This window comes from Penicillium brevicompactum (genome assembly GCF_028827555.1).
Source record: "Penicillium brevicompactum strain IBT 35665 chromosome Unknown utg000009l_segment0_segment0, whole genome shotgun sequence".
Lineage (NCBI taxonomy): Eukaryota > Fungi > Ascomycota > Eurotiomycetes > Eurotiales > Aspergillaceae > Penicillium > Penicillium brevicompactum.
Genome location: NW_026623212.1, coordinates 395,970 through 414,685, shown reverse-complemented (window position 1 = coordinate 414,685; position 18,716 = coordinate 395,970). Strand labels below are relative to the sequence as shown.

General features: G+C 50.4%; 6 protein-coding genes across 6 annotated transcripts; 2 read left to right on the top strand and 4 right to left on the bottom strand.

The window, feature by feature from the left end:
• Positions 1-126: 126 nt before the first annotated feature.
• Positions 127-2,256, bottom strand: N7506_011603 (universal stress protein family domain protein; the record flags this gene model as incomplete). Its single annotated transcript, XM_056960894.1, has 4 exons — positions 127-304; positions 359-420; positions 469-1,208; positions 1,272-2,256. 4 exons carry the CDS (start codon positions 2,254-2,256, stop codon positions 127-129), a joined length of 1,965 nt encoding a protein of 654 aa, XP_056805428.1.
• Positions 2,257-2,892: 636 nt separating this feature from the next.
• Positions 2,893-3,822, bottom strand: N7506_011602 (DnaJ domain protein; the record flags this gene model as incomplete). The annotated part of the gene is made up of 2 exons (XM_056960893.1): positions 2,893-3,623; positions 3,681-3,822. 2 exons carry the CDS (start codon positions 3,820-3,822, stop codon positions 2,893-2,895), a joined length of 873 nt encoding a protein of 290 aa, XP_056805427.1.
• Positions 3,823-4,140: 318 nt separating this feature from the next.
• On the top strand, positions 4,141-4,818 carry N7506_011601 (putative DRAP deaminase; the record flags this gene model as incomplete). The annotated part of the gene is made up of 1 exon (XM_056960892.1): positions 4,141-4,818. One exon carries the CDS (start codon positions 4,141-4,143, stop codon positions 4,816-4,818), a length of 678 nt encoding a protein of 225 aa, XP_056805426.1.
• A 1,878-nt stretch (positions 4,819-6,696) lies between these two features.
• On the bottom strand, positions 6,697-8,688 carry N7506_011600 (uncharacterized protein; the record flags this gene model as incomplete). Its single annotated transcript, XM_056960891.1, is given in 4 exon segments — positions 6,697-7,715; positions 7,768-7,870; positions 7,925-8,057; positions 8,069-8,688. 4 exon segments carry the CDS (start codon positions 8,686-8,688, stop codon positions 6,697-6,699), a joined length of 1,875 nt encoding a protein of 624 aa, XP_056805425.1.
• Positions 8,689-9,565: 877 nt separating this feature from the next.
• N7506_011599 (uncharacterized protein) lies at positions 9,566-10,408 on the bottom strand (the record flags this gene model as incomplete). Its single annotated transcript, XM_056960890.1, has 4 exons — positions 9,566-9,946; positions 10,006-10,240; positions 10,293-10,322; positions 10,383-10,408. 4 exons carry the CDS (start codon positions 10,406-10,408, stop codon positions 9,566-9,568), a joined length of 672 nt encoding a protein of 223 aa, XP_056805424.1.
• Positions 10,409-16,242: 5,834 nt separating this feature from the next.
• On the top strand, positions 16,243-18,568 carry N7506_011598 (serine/threonine-protein kinase; the record flags this gene model as incomplete). The annotated part of the gene is made up of 3 exons (XM_056960889.1): positions 16,243-16,407; positions 16,461-16,832; positions 16,871-18,568. The coding sequence occupies 3 exons, from the start codon at positions 16,243-16,245 to the stop codon at positions 18,566-18,568; spliced, it is 2,235 nt and encodes a 744-aa protein (XP_056805423.1).
• Positions 18,569-18,716: the final 148 nt, after the last annotated feature.

The window sequence follows — 18,716 nt, the reverse complement described above, 5'->3', positions numbered from 1 at the left end:
ATGAGGGGTATTCATGCGTTTATTTAGAGAGGAGTAAGAGTCTCGCAAATGATGCACCCGAGCCGCACAAGATGACAGTAGTCTAGCCCAAGACCAAGATGCAAGTCGAACAACCAAAGAGTAGAATCAGTCTACCTTCGCCTGAGCCAGACTCTTCGGAGTAATTAGATTATTGGACAAGCGCACATTCGCAGTGCCCTTTAGTTTTTCCTTCCATGTATGTCTCTTCAATCTCCGACGTGCTACCATCACTGGCACCGAGGAATTGGAAAGGAGGTAGTTGGAGAACGAGCCCAGGAGTACACTTGGAAGATATTAGCGGGAAAGTGAGAATTGGAAAAGGATGAAGGAAACTTACCCCTTCAAGGCACTTTGGCCTCGGGCACCCACTATAACAAGTGTCGGTTCTAACTCATCGATCTATTGCTGTTAGTTGGGTTGGTGGCATTCGGGGACGAGGTGACTCACGGCTTCAGTGATCATAGACTTTGGGTTCTTGCAGTGAATTACCTCTACAGCAATTCGGACCTGCAAGACCGTTTTGCGCAGCAGTTTCACACATGTCTGAGACACACTCTCAACAGCTCTAACTCGTTCGGCCTCGGCCATGGAGGAGGCTCTGGAGTCAGCAGAATGTGTCTTGCTGGAAATTCCAGGGCCAAGACGACCCAGAATCGTGCGAGATCCGTGGCTTTGGTTGGCTTCTTTGGTCTGGCTACCAACGACTGCCCTTGCGTCTTTCATTGCCTTGGCTCCCTCGCCGACTTGTACCGCCGACGTGGTTGTTGAATCCTCGTGCATCACGTAAATGGCATATATCGTGTCTCCGTCTCTTAGAACTGTCCCGATAGTCCATTCGAGTGCATATACTGATTCTTCACTCAGATCAGTGGCTACCAAGTACTTGCGTCGGCGTCGGCGACTGCCATCTCCTTGGTCCTGCAGACTCGAAAAGTTGCCACGGACGATAGTTCGGATCGATCGATGAGGAACACCGTTGTCAATGTCAGACAAAGAGATGCTCAGCTTCTGGGCGCGGTGAATGTCCCCGATTTCAGCTTCATCGTCTGAGCCGTAGGGCGTTCCAGCGACTGAATGGAGACGCGGTGTTGGGATGTCGAAGCTTGTCTGTGGGTGTACAACGGCCTTCAAAGCAGACTTGCGGGGTTTCTTGTCTTGAGATCCATTAATGTTGGCAGTCTCTTTTTCTATGGTGCTAGTTTTAGTATGTTGGGTGCCTCGACGTTCGAAAATTGCAAATGACGACTTACGTTCTTCCGGTTGCTTGGCTTTCTCGTCTGTAGACTTTTCGAAGTCACTTTTGGTGATCGATGTAATATCATTGCGTTCCTTTTGCTTCTTGCGACCTCGATGACCTTCAAGAGTGCTGTCATCGTCACTGGATGTGTCATTTGCCTCGTCCTCGCTGCTTTCGATCATGTTCTTATCACGATCGAATACGTCCTTCGCAAGACGCTCTCCCCCCTGCTCTGAAAATGAAGGTTTGACGTAATCGGGTAGATCCCCAGTGGGTTTAGCCAAAGCTTCATCTGACTTGTTGAGTGAGGCGTGTATATTGACAGCCTTTCCTTTTTCCGAGCTAGCAGGGGCTGGCTTGAAGTCCTCGACATGAGAAGAGTGACTACCAGAAGAACCAGGACGACCCCGCTCTGGGGAAGGGGGTGATCTGGAGTCAAGTGACGCTCCACGTTGGGATGATCCGTGTGATGAGTCTCGACCGCGTGAGAAGCTTCTAGGAAAGAGCCGCCCCGACATCATAGCTGCCATGCCCTTGCGACCCTGGGATCTATCTCTGGCTTGCAGAAAGCGTTTTTTTGCATGCGGATTCTCCCCAGAATTTGAAGCAGTATTGGATTTTGCGTCATCATCATTATTGCCAAGCCGGGCCGTACTTGGTCGACCAGTTTCAACAACCTGATCAGATGATCTGCGAGGAATAGCTCCGGGTTCGGCTGTGTGCCTTTCCGGAGAACTTGGAGCCGATGCCATAGCTGAAGAACTAATGCGCAAAGGCGATGATACCAGTGGTTCGACTGGACTGCGCGTCCCGCCTCGGGGGGAATGGGTTGCTCCGCCCGCACCCTTGGACTGCGGGGTGATCAGCAAGCTCTGCAGAGCGCGGTTCAGTCCTGGTGATTTTTCAGCTACCGGAGTCGTTGATCCTGATGCCTGACCGAGCTCTTTGGATTGTTCTGTGCTTGATATGGGAGAAGTTCGATCAGTGTGGCACGACATGGCGGCGGCACCGCCTCCGGCGTGTGGGGAACGCAGCGAACCGCTCATCCAACAATGTCGCCAAGCACCGAGGAATGTGGAGCAGATCACCTCAAAATGACGAGTGGAATGCCGGGGATGGAATGGTATGTATTTGCGGCACGTTGGGGAATGTGACAAAATCAATGACAGCTCAATCCGAAATGAGGATTTAGTAGGGGCCGATGCGATTAATCTCGGTGATTTGTATATCGAATTAAAAACTGTTATAACAAGGTAGAAGATCTGGGATTACAAAGAGAAGATGAAAGACGGAAGATGGAAGATGATAGCTGATGTTGGGAGAAGGAGCCCAAGGTGAGGCTTCTTGCTGCAGCCACGGACGTGGCTGCATGTTCAGCTGGGATATCTCTCTGGACCTTTCATTGCAAATTGGTCTATAAAGAAACAAAAGTGTCTCCCATGAAATCCATTTGAATATGCCTATCAAGCTGCTCAAGCAGCTAAAATCCAGAATAAAACAATTTCAAGGAGGTATCTCTGAAAATCAGGATGTAATCAACAGTTGGAAACTCGTACAGATAAAATGCAAAACGCCTAGCTCCAATAACATGCTGCGACATGACACATGAATAAAGAATAAAGAACAACGTCAGTTCAAGCCTTGACCCTCTTCGATCTGCTCTTGGTGGTTCGCCGCGCCCCAACGGCAGCGAATGCCTCCTCCGATGGCCCATCATCTCCAGGGCGCTTGTCCCCGGGTTGCGCATACTTCTCCTCCAGTCTTGAAAGGAAGTCTCCGCCACGGGCTTTTTGGCGCTGGGAGATGATTGCCTGGAGTGAATCCAAATCAGACACACCCTCGGAGGCCTTTCCAGACTTCTTCTTCTTGGCCTTCATCTTCTTTTCCTCCTTTGCCGCCTCAGCCGCCTCCTTCTGGGCCTGCTTTATCCGCTGCTGTTTCTTCTTCTCAGACTCCTGGGAATAAGCTTTAAAATCCTTCACTTCCCCGTCGGCAATCGCCTGATCGATGATCGCACGGAACCGTTCATCATCATCAAGGACATTGGACAGCATCACAGTCTGATAGATTGCATCCATGTCACCCTTGTGGGTATTATACGACGAAAGCAAGTCGTCCTTCTCCTCCTCTGAGTTTTGGTAGCTTTTCTGGAACTCCGAAATCTTCTTCGCATCGATCATCGCCGAGAACTGTTCTCGGTAGAAGTCCATCCAGTTGAAATCGCTATCCTCGGAGAAGGCTTCATCGGTGCTACCGGTTCGATCGTATACGTCTCGTCGGCGAGGGTCGGAAAGAACACCGTATGCTAGCGCGATCTTCTGGAATTTCGCGTTGGCTGCCTCGCGGGCATCTTCGCCCACTTTGTCTGCTCGGAGGTTAACATGGCGTGTATCTGGATCTCGTTGTGATTATCATATCATACCAGGATGGTTCCTCAGTGCACTCTTCTTGTATGCAGTCTTGATGGCTTCCGGGGTCGCGTCTGACTCGATGCCGAGGAGCTTGTAGAGATCCTCTTCGACCGAAGGCATTTCAGCCTCGAGATCAGTAGTGTCTTTCGCCATTGCAGAGCCTTGAGAAACAGCAAATAATGTTTCGTGTCGTGAGCCTGACCGTCAACGTGCTTGGCGGTCTGATGCTCACAAAAAGAAGGCGGTCGCGGAAGGACTTTACGCGCGACGCGACGGGCCATTTCGTCATTGTTCTGCCACTCCCCACCTTCTGTCAACCCACCTTCGACTTGCCTTCCACCCTACCTTGAAACTTGCTCAATTTGCTCAATTTATAGGAAGCACAGTTCTAGTCTCAACCTGCGATTGAGATACCCGTCTTGTCGACCACACTCCACACTCCTCGCAAAATCAACCCCAAAACACATCACCATGACCGACACCTCCCCACACATTCCGTACATACGGAAATGCCTCTCGTTAGCCGAACAATCTCCTCCTCGACCAACAAACTTCCGCGTCGGCGCCATTCTCATATCTCGCAAAGACAACGACCCCACCTTCGCCGACGACCGGATCCTCTCAACGGGCTACACAATGGAGCTAGCAGGCAATACCCACGCAGAGCAATGCTGTTTCTCCAACTACGCAGCCGTCCACAATGTCTCCGACGAAGCAGTTGCCTCGGTATTACCCGTTGAGTCCGATCGAAAGCTCGTCATGTATGTGACGATGGAGCCGTGCGGAAAGAGGTTGTCAGGCAACGCGCCCTGTGCTCAGCGCATCGCGCGGACGACAGAAGGTCACAAAGGGATTCATAAGGTTTATTTTGGAGTGAAGGAACCTGTGACTTTTGTTGGGGAGTCTGAGGGATGTCGGATGTTGACAGAGGCGGGGATTGAGTGGGAGCATGTGGGTGGACTGGAGAGGGAAATCTTAAAAGTTGCTTTTGCAGGGCATGAGAATGGGGAAGAGGAGGTGAGGACTGCTTTGGGGGAGAAGGAGAGCACTAGTGGTGTGAGTATTGAGGAACGGCGGAGGCAAGAAGCTCTGCAGCCGAGGAATCCAAAGAAGAGGGCAATGGAGGGGGAGACAAGTCTTTATCTATAAGATGGATGGGCCAAGGTCCACGGGTAGTTTTTGAGCCCTTGCAGTTCTTCATCAATGCCTACAGTTTAGTATTGAATGTGAAAAGTACTTCGAGTTTTAGTCCAAGTTGTCTCTGGAAGTCCACCAATGTTTTGGACTTTCTATCAGGACTGAATAATATTTTAAGCACTTTCAAAACTACACAAAAGTTGTGACTTATTATTTACTCCAGATTTCGTGCTTGTCATGCAGATGCAAGTGCCCATTTGGGTGGATATCTGATATACAAACACGTGACACAGATCGGACTTTCAACTCCCTCGCCTTCAATCACAACCTCAACTTTGACACTGTACCCAAAAAAGCACCCTGAATCCAAAAATGAACCAATGGAGACAGAAAAGAATGAGCCCCTCGTTTTCTATCCCGCGTTCTGCTTCAAAGCGTCACCAACGCACTTCACCTGGGTGAAGATTGGGGCTGCAGACGTACATCGTCTTCGAAAATATGGAAGTTTTGTCGGTATGTTGCCTCTTTTTGCCCCTGGATCAAAGCGTGGCTATCGCTTGGCTCGGTCGATGCGTCTATTGTCTTTGCGGCAAATTCCTATGTCTAGAGCGAAGACTCTGAAGAAAGATGAAGATCTTGTCATTTCTTATACCTCCACCTTGGCTCTATGTCACATCTGCCTTTTCCTTTTCTGGAATAGCTCGTCTTCCCTTCACAGGGGTCTCATATGTTTAGCACGCTTGCTTTTGAGCACACCCATGACACCCATGATGCTCTCTTTCAAACCACCACTCAAGGCAAACAAGCATCTGACTGACCCATATTCCAGGCCAAAAGGTGTTTTTTTATAACAACCACCCAGTCCGCTTCGTTAGCCTGTTAGGCATAATAGTATCACGAACAGACGTCTACGGACGCACAATCCTGGCCCTAGACGACAGCAGCGGCGCCATAGTCGAGGTCATAGTACTGCACGACCCCAGCACCAAACCCGGTGTCGCCGCTGCTAGAGCCAAGGAAGAAGAACTCGATCAACGTCGAATCAACATCTTCACCGGCGAGCCCATAGCCGCCGATCAAACACCTTGGTCTGCATTCTCTATCACAGAGCGAAACCTCACGCACTTTTCAAAAACAACACACATCACCGCAACAGACCACCACGTGGTGGATATCTCGTCGCTCCAGCCTGGGACTCTGGTTCGTGTCAAAGGCGTGCTCGGAACATTCCGCGGCAATATGCAAGTTCACCTTGAGCGCTTCGAGCGCGTTGGAGATACGAATGCCGAAATGCAGTTCTTGGATGAACGTCTGCGTTTCTTGGTGGAAGTTCTTTCTATCCCATGGGTTCTGGGTGATGATGAGGTTGAGTCGCTGCGGCGGGCTGCTGAGAGGGGGGACGAGAGGGTCCTTGAGGAGAAAAGGCGGGCGGAGAGGAGGGCGAGGAAGAGAATCGAGCGCGAAGAGAAAGATACCAGGGCTATTGCGAAACGGTATGAGCGCGAGGAAAGGGCGCGGGAGGAGCAGCTGGGTGCTCTCAGGGAGGATGGGCAGAGGGTCATGAAGAAATTTGGCTTTCAAGATCGAGGTCTGTAGCATCTCTGTACGGAGTACAATCTCGGAATTACAGTCTTCAAAAGATGCTATGCACTTCACATCCTATTGATCTCCATTATGCGTGAAAACGTGGTCATCGTCAGGTCATGCCCCAGGAAGAAGGGGTATCTTCGTATCCAGAGAACGCCGAGCTCAAATCAAAGCCAGAAACCGAGACAAGAAAGAAAGAAAGAAAGAAAGAACCAAAACAAATAAAGGCAATCCGAATTCGATGCTCACAAGAGCATCCAAACCCACACCCCCCAATTCACAAAGTATCCCAGAACTCATATATCAACCCCGGGAGAATCGATCGCCTACATAATGCTTGTCATATCCATGCGAGATGCCATGACCCCCAAGCACACCCGATCGATAATAGTCCTCATCCGCACCACCCCGACTACCCCCACGATGATGATGATACCTTCTCGGCTCATCATCAGCCGAAATCGGCGACTCCATGTACGGCAGATCCTGCGATGAAACGCCCGCATACCGCGGCTCGCGATCTCGAGGCAAGTCACTCTCCGAGTGACGATAGCCGTCTCGATGGACGCTGCGCGAAGAGCTACGCGAGCCCCGCGCGTATCTGTCTCGCGCGTATAGGGAATCGCGATCATACTCTGAGCGCTGGGGCTTGGGGGTTGCCTCGGAGGTAGAGACGGATGGCCGGGAGGTCGAGAATGAGCTTTTCGCACTGTTGGATCCTTCGTCGTATGTTTTGCCGCGGCCTGGTGCTGCGCTGTATGGTTTGCGTTCGCGCTCGATTGGGCCCGGGGCTATGGGGATGTCTTCGTCGTCTATTACGGCGGGTGTTGGGTCGCGTGCTGTGGATCCGGGGGAGGCGCGAGAGGGCCGGCCTCGCTCGTAGGATTGTGCGCGCTGGGGTGGGGAGGAGTTTGTTGTAGAGGAACGACCAGTGCGAGGGTGAAAGGCTTCGGCACGTTCCTCGGCGGTGATGTAGGGAAGATCAACGCCACAGTGTTTGACGATATGGTCTTCGATTCGTTCTCTGAGATCGAAGTCTGGGACGTCGGGGAAGAGGCGGCGTGGAAGTTCCTTGGGGAAGCGCTCTTTTTTGTCATCTGGGTTGCTGATGGGCATGTTTAGGACTGCCTTTGCCAAACGCTCGTATTCGCGGTTTGGGTTGGACAGAATCATTATAGTTGCCCACTGTTCAAAGCCCTTGGGTGTCAAACCAGGCACATCGGGACGTTCAGTCAGATCGCCGTTCTTCTGGACGAGATGGTGCTGCACTTTCGCTTCCCGAAACAGTCGGGAAATGGACGATGTGCGATCATCGAAAATGTCTAGAATAATGATTAGAGAGGGCCAAGTGAGCTCGATATTAGGGAAACACACCATGCCATGGGTAGGGATCATCGGGATCATGAGTATCTCGATAAAATTGCTGCATCTTTTCGGGCAAAATCACGATACTGTTTTTAGGCTCATAGTCCTCAATCTGTTCACGTTAGTTGTTGGGCATTAATGGCCAGGGTCAGTAAACGGATCTTACCAGATGCACTGCGATACCCCGCAAAAATTGACCACACTTCTTCGTGGGAGTCCGTTTGTCATCCTCAAACAAGGTGCCCCAAATCTTCTCCAGGGTGGTCATTTCCACGACCGTGACATCGCGATCTGGGGGCCTGGGGCGCACCATATGGCTCCGCGCACTGTCCTGGCTGGACACAGAGGCTCGTCTTTCCGCGGGGGAGGAGTAGGTCTCGGGCTAGGACGAATCTCGTCCGAAACAAATGGTTGATAATTGTCGATGTTTCCAGGCAGCGAGCTGGGTGGGGGGATTGAATTACTCCTTGGAGGCGCGATAGGCGGAGACTCTGTGTGCGGCCGCGAGTCTGTTTGCCATGGCTGCTGCGATTGCGAGCGGGGCGGGGGCGCACCAGACCCTTGTAGGCCGTTGTCCAACCCGGTCGTTTTCAGCTGCTGGATGACTGTGGCCGTGATTTGCGAGAGTACTTCTGGGGACAGATAGCCTGACCCGCTGCTGTTGACCGCCGAGTTGACGGCATCGTTGATGTGGCCGGTGCTTGGTTGGCTCGGCTGGTGGCGCTGTGGCTCTGGATAGTTGTACGGCTCTGAGTAGTTGTACGGCTCCGGGGCTGGGTTTGCTGGTGAACCGGTCGGCATCTGCGGCTGGGGCATACTCAAATGGTCTGGTTCGTAGTAGGGATACTGCGCTTGGGGATATCCATGCTCGTTTGGATTCGGGTTCGTGTTGCCCGGTTGATATTGGTCGTAGTAACCATCGTAGGCCATCGGGGGTTCGATGCGGAGACGGTAAGCAAGTTCGGCAAGGCGTACAAAGGCGTCCAACGATGAGTCGAGCGATCAACACCTAGTTAGTCAGGATATTCTCAGAGGTAAGATCTGGTTGCAGGCAGAGAAATTATGCCCAGGTGGTTGAATAAATGATGGAGGGGCTGGTGGGGCGAGTGAAACCAAGTGGCGATCTCATCACTAATAGCCGTCTGTTTGGCCCTGGGTGTTTTCTCTTTGTGTTCCCTCGACGTCACTTATGTACTAAGGCGCTCATTTTTAATATATTTGAGTGTCGGATTTCCCACTTGTCATATTGTACTTAATGAGGTAGCGTCATGATCGGCGGGTTGCTAAGAAACAAGCTGCATCTTCCATGCTCAACATGCATCGAGTACGATCCTCTTGCGCCTATCAGAGTCGGGGAGGACTTCTTCTCCTTGTAATTTATGTCATGTCAAACTGTCGGCAACCATCCGACGCCCCAATCAGCCGACCTAGCGTTGGTGGGTTTGAGTTCGGCTAGTAGATTGTTATATTTTTATATCCAAGGACATTCGCTGCAGAATGTATGAATTCTATAGGGCTCAAAGAAGAGACATGTATAGTCTTTGTCTCAAACCACTGGGAAGGTTATTTTGGGAGAAACTAGCGGACCGAGGCTCAAACCATGGTTGACTACTATACGCTCGATGACGTAGTTTACACTTCACTTGTACTTGCTACTTTCTCGGTACACTTGAACTTTGGATCTCAATAGTATTTTTTTAAGCTCTGGGTACATCTTTCCCCCTGTAATGCCACTCGCAAACCGTAAATGATAAAGGCGCAAAGCTCAAGCCCAACGATCAAAAGCTTATCTGTTCATCGGTGGCGCTTAGATGAATTTGTAGCCCTCCCATGGTCCCTCTGACTTGGGTCCAGTAACACCGCTTGAAGTCCACCCGGGGGCTGGGTTGGGCTCCTGGACTGGGGCTCGATGGCCACGGTGGGCCTTGACCTTGTCGAAGCCAGACTTTCCCTTTTCAAGCTGGCCACCGCTGCTACTTCCGGGTGCACCGATATTGCGGGAATAAAGAGCCACGGCCGAAGTAGAGCCAGAATCAGTGAGCTCATAAGAAGAGCCCGAATTGGCGGTCTCTGTCATGCCACGCACAAGGGCAGAGCCCGTAATGTCTTCATCGCCATTATCTTCTTGGGTAGGGAGGTTGCCACACGAGTCAAGTGACAACTGGTAGTTCATGCAAGGCTGGCAAAGCTAGAGAATCAACAAGTCAGAAAGAAAGCCAATCAACACAGCCACGGAGAAGAACTTACAGGATCTTCGCGAATGCGCTGGTTGCGGGAGAACTGGTCGATTTCCAGTATATAGCCGCAGTTGTGGCATTTAAGCTCGACGACCTGGGTATTTGCACAGTGCATGCATTTGGCAAGCTGCTGGGTGTGGACATCTAAGGTAACGTTGCGGATCATCGCTCGGCGAAGCTTGGTGATTTGGCTGGTGGAGTATTGGCTGCGCGCCTGGGACTTGTTGCAAACGCTGCAGACGATTCTGTGGCAATGAGTAGGTGAAGGTATAACCGAAAGAGAGGAAAGTTGCTGACCTGCCTGGAATTATACCATCATTGCTCCCTCTGTTGCCTTGTTAGTTTATACCTGTCAGGTATCCAAGACTATGTGTGCACTCTACTTACTTTTGTGCACTAAGCTGGAGCTCCATGTTGAATAAGGTTGACGGAGAATTTTGAGTTGGGGAAAACTGAGAGACTGAAGAAAGTCAAAGAGAGATAGGTCAGTGTCAGCTGGGCAAGCGCATGAAAGGCGACAAACAAATCGAAACTTGATGTTCCTTCCTAGAGCGAGGACGCGGATAGGAAGGCACGTTCGTAGGGTTGTCAGCCAGGTCTTACCTTCCAAATCAGTATTTAACAGCATACACCTTGACTAGCTTTGTCCGAATATCTCTGAATATCTCTGTCACTACTGCAGGTTTAATTTTCGGAGACTCACCTTACTTTCAAAGTAGAATTTGACAGTTTCACTCCTTCATTTATTCTTTCTTCACTCTGCCGCAAATGATATAGCGAACCTTTGAATATATAAGCATTGCTTCTGGCTCATATTGTTGAATGAAAATGACCATGTCTCTCAGGTACCTAGGTAGAATTCTGAGGTTGGCCTCACTGAAGTGCTATAGAGCGATAAGTATCTCATTGTACTTTCAAGCGGAATGATCATCGTTCCGAGAGATCATGACGACATAGCATTATATACTGAATAAAGCGGATGGTTTGAGATCAGAAACATGTTCAAGGTTGAAGGAAGAAACATAAAAGATAAACAAATACTGGTAATAACAAAATAGTTAGAAGTACCCATGGATGTTTTTGCTACGACCTCCCGAGGTCGGATCCATCATACACAGCTTAGGCATCATAGATGTTGGAACCTTGGAAGTTTTCCCATTCACCTGGGCTGAGATCTGCACTGATGCTGCATACTTGAGGAAGCAGTACAAGTTTATCATCTTGACACTCACTCATATTGCCAGTCAATCGAGTATATGGCAGTCTTAGTAGCCAAGTCGATTTGAACATGATTATGGCCAGAGTGGAATGCTGCAGGCTGAAGATCTCACATCGAAATTGGATGATTTGGCATACTGCCAGATTTTGTGAAAAAAGCGAGACCGGTTTACTGATTATGCACAAAGTGCGAGGGATATAACCCACCCCAAGATCCGTTGCCACTGATGCATGGTCTGTTGGATGTTTGGTGAAACCTTGGAAGTCCAGCAAAATACCAACACTTCCCAGGTTGTAAGAGGTGTGTCAATTTTTTCTCAATTAAACCTCGCTGAGAACAGACTAGCTTAGATGATTGGTGCTGACGAGGAGTCTAGGTATTCCATGTACTCCGTATGCGCAGCAGAAATGACAATCTGGCATCAAGCACCTTGCACTAGGCTTTCAACAAATTCCATACGTTTTAGGTGACTAGCGAGTCTCATGAGCGTGACACGTAAACCAGAGCAATAACTCAGTGGAATCGAAATGCCTACTGCGTGCCTTAAACACACATACTTGAGCCTCGGCAGTAATATAGCATCTCAAACCCGGATACGTTCTTGGCGGTGGATCAAACACATATCAAACAGCTACGAGAGCCACAAAAGGAGAAAGATTCCAAATCGCTTATGTGCACCTCATTCTCATCGGAGGTTACTAGTTTGGCCTTCGAGAATTTCATAGAAGGCGGTGCAAGTTCCCCAAATAGAAGCAAGAGCGAGATAGCCTCTGCATTAGGGGCAATCATAAAAGGGGGGGCGGAGTTCCAATCAGACCACGGAGATTATCTCCCACAGCCCCGGGGAAGCTAGTTTACAATGACACACATACAGACTTAGTGGGACAACAGGGGCAGAGGGCAGCAGGAGGGGCAATATCAGCATAGAGTGGTTGCTTGGACGTAAGACATCACCGCCACCTTCGGGATTCTAAGAATACACCGGCGGGGTCAAGGCTGCCATCGAAGGATCGTAGGGCGTCAGACACTGCCCTTTAGGGGCAGATTTTGCAAAACACAAATAAGGAGCTAACGTCAGGGAGATGGTGTGTGGTTGACACCTTCCCGATGCGCAGAAGCTTCATTTCTTCTAGAAGGTTACTGGAGTGACGGTAGAGCCCCTTGAACCACTTTACTGGGGGCAATTAAGTGGCACTAACATTCAAACTAATTTAGTTCCTCGTGGGATAATCTACAGAAACCACATTTGGTCTCAGATCTGACAGTCCCAGCGATCAAGGGGGTGTGTGCCTTTCCGGGACTTCTCAGGCTTCTGGAAAACACAGACCAGTCCGGTGTTTGAAGTGGGCCGAGGAATTAGTGTCGAAGATAGCGAGAGCCTAAGAGGTCAATCCGGCAAATGAGCACAAAGTTACTCCCAGCGACTCGTGTGTGCTTGCGCAAATGGGAAGCTCGGAACACTCTTGTTGTGAATGGGCGAAGATGGAGGTTTAACCTTCGTCTCCAAAGGAAAATTCAGTTAAGGGGGCAACGAAGAGAAGGATTGGTCAAGATAGCATCGCCCCCGAATTGCTTTTTTGATGAACAATAAACCCCATCAAAACATTCAGATCATTTGACCGTTGAACCCATTATTCCCAATATCTGATATTACACCATGAACAGCCTTCGAGAAGGCCAAAGGAATGCGACGGCGCCTCCCGGCAGTTTGGAAAGCAAATAGTCTCCCTTTCCAAGTGGCGAAAGACCGATCCCTCCCTATAGCGGCCCTGCGCGGGTAGAGGGACGGGCCTGGACGAGGTCCACCGTGGAGCATTCCGTAGTGCCCCGAATCGACCGGTGCGCGACTAGGCGTTTGTGAGGGATAAGAGGCGTCCGAGTGGTCGTCATAGGCGTAAAACTGGAGAAAGTGGACTCTTCCTGCGTCTAGGGCCAATGGCATTGTTGGCGCATAGACTCCATTACACTAGTGATCTTTGCGCGGTGATAATTGGTTTCCGAGCGGTACGCGCGGAGTACAACTCCACTTGGGGAAAAGGTGAAGTGGCTTTTTTTTGGAACTTTTGTGTGTATTTGGGGTACTTCGTACGCGGTGTGTACTCCACGTCGCGTTGTTGTGGTATGGTGTGCAGCGGTCTGGGAGAATGGAGATATCTCAAGAGAGCTAATGACCTACAGGGCGGGGACTACGGAACAGAACTGTGGTCCCACTGTATTTCAAAGCTCGGTTTGCCTACGGTACGGCCCTTACACACAGACAAAATAAGAAAAAAATAAAATCTCACTTTAGAGATCGGAAAGGGCAGATTGCTTTTGAAACGGTGGTGGTCAGGGATAGATGAGCAGATAGGAGCACATAGGTGCAGGGTATCTGTTTTGTACAAATTATACTAATTATACTTGTCGCACTAGATCTACCGGTCAACGGTGTCGAATCAACACTGCAGAGTGTGGAAATCGTCAAGTTTTGGCGGGCCACGGCGGTTGCCCCAGGGTTCGTTGGTTTGACAGGTGCATTCTATCCCGCTTCCTGCAGGTAATTAGGATTTACCGTGTAAGAGTCTCCATTGACTGATCGTCTTTGATTCATTTCCACGACTGTGTCCTCGGGATTGTGAACGTCCCCTTTGGAGTCAGTGGAGAACCCGAGATGACGCGGTAGAGACTTGCATGCGTTCAGATCATTATAGTGTCAGCACTCTGTTAGTACTTGGGACAAAGACGGTAATCAGCTTACCGAGCTTACCGACATGGTTCGTATGGTGTATGGACTACTCGTATGAGATGTTGTCTCTCAGTTAATGACACCTCCGTAGCAACAGACACTAACCCGCGACGAGTTTTTGAGTCGGATGAGGAACAAAGAAACCCGAGTCGCCGTTGCAAATCCTACGCCGTTTCCAATTGGATGAGGGTGAAAACTGCCATTTAAACTGATCTAATCACCGAGCTCTCCAGGGCCCAGACCGTCTTTCTTTCATCCTGTACTCCGTACCTTTGAACAATGAAAGAAAAATGGAACCCATCATATGCAACTCCCAGCCCATCGCGGCTTAAGCTCACCTCTGTGCCTTTCTCTCCCGCGAACCTCTCCGTTCCCCCCGGTGAACCTAATTTTTAATTTCCCATATGGCAACGCGGGCCAACCACCGGGTTGAAAGAGCTGTAACCGACCAGTCGGAGGATCAGTCAGAAAAGAGGTGTCTTTCTCCAGGAAAGCTCGGATGAATCCCGGGAGATCAAGTGGCGAAACTAGAGGCAGGATGCCCGGTCAACGAAAGTCAATCCAGAGGATATCCAATACCAGACCACGCTCACTAAGACAGGGATTCTCCCGTGAGAAAAATCCCAATTCAGGCGTTTGTCCTGAGACCGTGACTGGCAGAAGTCCAAATGTAGGACATGACATAACGAACATGACCTAGCTCAGGGAAATAAGAAAATGGAAAACGGAAACCCAATGCTCCTTGCTGTCCTGCGAGCTGAACATGCGAGCCGCACACCGAATGCTTGTACATTTGGTATATCAGGTGTCCAAGTGACTCGTATAATGCCCATTAGCCGAGGTGATAACCATCTGGTGATGGCCGGAAATGAACCCTGCCCAGGTGGCTAGAATATCTGGGAGTATAGCTTTCGTTTGTATTTGTACATCCGTGGTCCGTAGACAGTCACTCACAACGCTACGTGACCCCAGAAGAGGAAGCGTACATTAGTAATTAGACTAATCATCCCGTGGATCTTGACACGATGGTTCGAGGCGGCCAATTCAAACGGTCAAAATAAATTACAGGACAACGCGGCCCAACCCCTTCCGAGACGCCCCAGAGAGTTGCAGACTAGGGCTGCGTGGGCAACGGTAACAGGCTACACGCACAACTATTGTATGCCCAACCTCCTCAATTATTAGGCGCCGTGCATCCACAGCGGTCAGATGAGAGATTTACAATGCAGAGCGTTGCATATCATTACCGGTCAATAAAGTGCTTTTTCGAGAGATATGGACGAGAAAGGAATAATAGAGAATATCTGTAGTTGAGAGTCATGAGGGACTAGTTCATGAAGACTAACCAAATAGTGAAATAGTAAAATAGTAAAATAGTAAATATGGAATGGGAAAATCGTAAATAGAGAATATACACAGAAGGTTAAGGTACCCGTTTCCACTAAGTTGGTCCCATTGGTTGACGCGGGATGAACCCGTTATTGGGATTTCCGTATATTTCCGTATATTTGGTATCCGGTGGTATCCTCTGGTATCCTCTGGTATTCTCTAGCGTTAATTCTGTGCTCATTCTGTATTATTCTATGTTTTTTGGGGGGATTTTCATTTTCCTCTTTATTTTCATGCACGATCGGAATTACATACAGATATTACAGATAGTACCCATAGTACAAAGTACACAAAGTGAACTTATTACACATAATACTGATTCAAGTTATTACTTGATTCCAAAATGTTATACCCTCAAAATCCCCCCCTCTTCTCTAAGATGTTGGTATTCCTTTGAGTCTTTGTTCTTTTCTACACTCTGAATATCTCGAATCACAAATACACCAGTGACCTCATTTCCAGTATTTCGCCACGGTGGGCTGATCTGCAACGACCTAGAGTCGTTAATTTACCGTCTCCACGGCCCCGTCTACAGGAGCTCGAGCTGTCAGCGCGTCAGGGGCTCACCCTCAGTCTCCGATCCCTCCACTACGGGTCTTCTCCTATTCTGGTGCTTTTTCTTTTTATTGTCCTTGATTCATACATGACCCCCGTCACTCCCCCTCCAACTACCTCGTCACTCCTTACTTCTCATCAATGGGAAAATCTAGCCTTTGCTCGGACATGAACACTTGCTACAATTGATTTCCCTCACACTCACTTTTGGGGTTTCCCTTGCAAATACACATCCCACCCTTTTTACATAATAAAGTGAGACTTGGATATCGATCCTGGGAATGTCGGAAAGCTGACTGCGAATTCCAGACCCCTCATTCCTCTCCCGATCTGCTGGCAGACCTGAAGAGAATATCACTATGACTGTCACATACGACACTCCCACGCGGGGGTCACATACCTCCATGGCCACCCTCGAAGATCGCTTCGAGGTGATTAAGGAAATTGGCGATGGAAGCTTCGGTAGTGTTGCCGTTGCACGGGTACGGACAGCCGGCGCTCACGTCGCCCGGAGAGGCACTATGGTATGGATCAAGCAAGATCGGCGGTGTACGCGCTTCCCCACTGACTATCCTAGGTTGCGATCAAAACCATGAAGAAGACCTTCGAGTCGTTAGGTCCATGTTTGGATCTCCGAGAGGTTATCTTCCTCCGCACATTACCCATTCACCCGCACCTCGTTCCTGCTCTCGACATCTTCCTCGACCCTCTATCCCGCAAGCTGCACATTTGTATGGAATACATGGATGGCAACTTGTACCAGTTGATGAAGGCTCGCGACCACAAGTACTTCGATGGCAAGCACGTCAAGAGTATTCTGTACCAGATCTTGTCCGGTCTAGACCACATCCATGCCCACCACTTCTTCCACCGCGATATCAAGCCCGAGAACATCTTGGTGTCAACCTCCGCCCCTAACGACTCCGCCTTCAGCCGCTACTCTAACCTCGTCACTCCCCCTCTACTCCTCCTGTCTACACCGTGAAGATTGCCGACTTCGGTCTTGCACGGGAAACCCACTCAAAACAACCATACACAACCTATGTCTCAACGCGCTGGTACCGTGCACCTGAAGTGCTTCTACGCGCTGGTGAATACTCGGCCCCAGTAGATATGTGGGCAATGGGCGCCATGGCCGTGGAGATTGCCACGCTGAAGCCCCTGTTCCCCGGAGGCAACGAGGTGGATCAGGTTTGGCGCGTGTGTGAGATTATGGGAAGCCCCGGAAACTGGTACAGCAAAGCGGGCGCGAAGATCGGTGGTGGTGAATGGCGTGAAGGATCGCGTCTCGCCCATAAGCTTGGTTTCACCTTCCCCAAGATGGCACCGCACGCCATGGAGTCCGTCCTTCAACCCCCTATGTGGCCCGCGGCATTCGCTGAGTTCGTCACATGGTGTCTCATGTGGGACCCGAAGAACCGCCCGACATCTACCCAGGCTTTGAACCACGAGTACTTTGCCGATGCCGTCGATCCTGTGCGACCCAAGTCATCAACTTCATCAAGACTGCTCGGTCGCAAGCAGTCCGAGAAGAGCTTCAAGTCCCCGACGCTTACCCCTGGCGACTCTCCTACTCTGTCTTCTAAGCCCTCTTGGTTCCGCAGGTCGTTGATCGCCCGGTCGGACAGCCCTGCCCCTACTATCGAGGATACCACTCCCAGACAATCTGCTGTCACCAACATCACTGTCCCTGAGATCCAACCCGTCAAGCCCCGGCCCGCTAATACCAAACGGGCTACCTGGGCCAGCGGTGCTCCCATGCCAATCCTTCCTTCCATTCGTCCTGTGTCTCCTCTATCAAACTCAGTCACCGCTCAGGCCAATGCCACGGTGGCTCACAGCGAATCGTCCAAATCATCGGATACTTCGGCAAGCACCAAAATCGGGCGCCAGCTTTCTGTCAACTCCAATGGTAATCACTATTCCGACTCAAACCGCCAAGAGGCCGAGAGGATGCTCAATGGTTCCGGGAGCAACACTCCCACCACCAAAGAAAGCTTCTTCTCGCATCTTCGCAAGCGCGCCCGCAGATTGTCCGGTCGCAACCAAAATGCACAGCCTGATGACGTTGAGGCCAACGCTGGCTGTATCCCTTGGTCAAACCGTTCGTCGATTGCTCTTGATGGACCGACCAGTGAGCCCAAGCAGAATGGTGATCTGAACGAACTTGACCGGGCGCTTCAGAGTGTCAAATACTCTTTGGACTCCTCTACGCTGAGCAATGTCCCAGTGCACCTGAGCAATGGAGCTGACGTCCACAAGCGCCAGTCAATGCCTCAGGCGACTGCCAACACATCTGCACCAATCTCCAGCCGAACTCGTCGCGCCAAGCAGATGTCCGGTCACCCCGTTCACCGATACGAGACCCCTGAGGAAGAGGATGAGCTCTTGGATGAGGTTCTGCACTCCGCCAGCAAGGCTGCCAGACGCCTGGCTCAGACCCAGTCCATGGCGGTCGACCCATCAAGTCGCACTTCGCGCCCTCTGCCTAACCCCTATCCTACACCATCACCAACTGCCAAGGAGAACGCGACATTTGGCCAGCAGTCGACGCCTAGCAAGCTGAGCATCCACAAGATGGATCCCGCTACTGCTAACCGTCACTGGCCAACACCCCCTTACGAGGAAGCTGAGTTCCACAACAAGAAGGCGGATTATTTCGCCCGTGGATCCAACTTCATCTAGTTCTCCAACCTTGACCCACACCACACCATTTTCTTTATCTTCTCAATGAGAAGAACAAAATTTTGGCAAAATTGCACAGAGACCGAGCCACCGAGCTCGAGGCGCATGGATTCGGGCATTTCACCATTTCGGAGGGTGTTTATTTCTT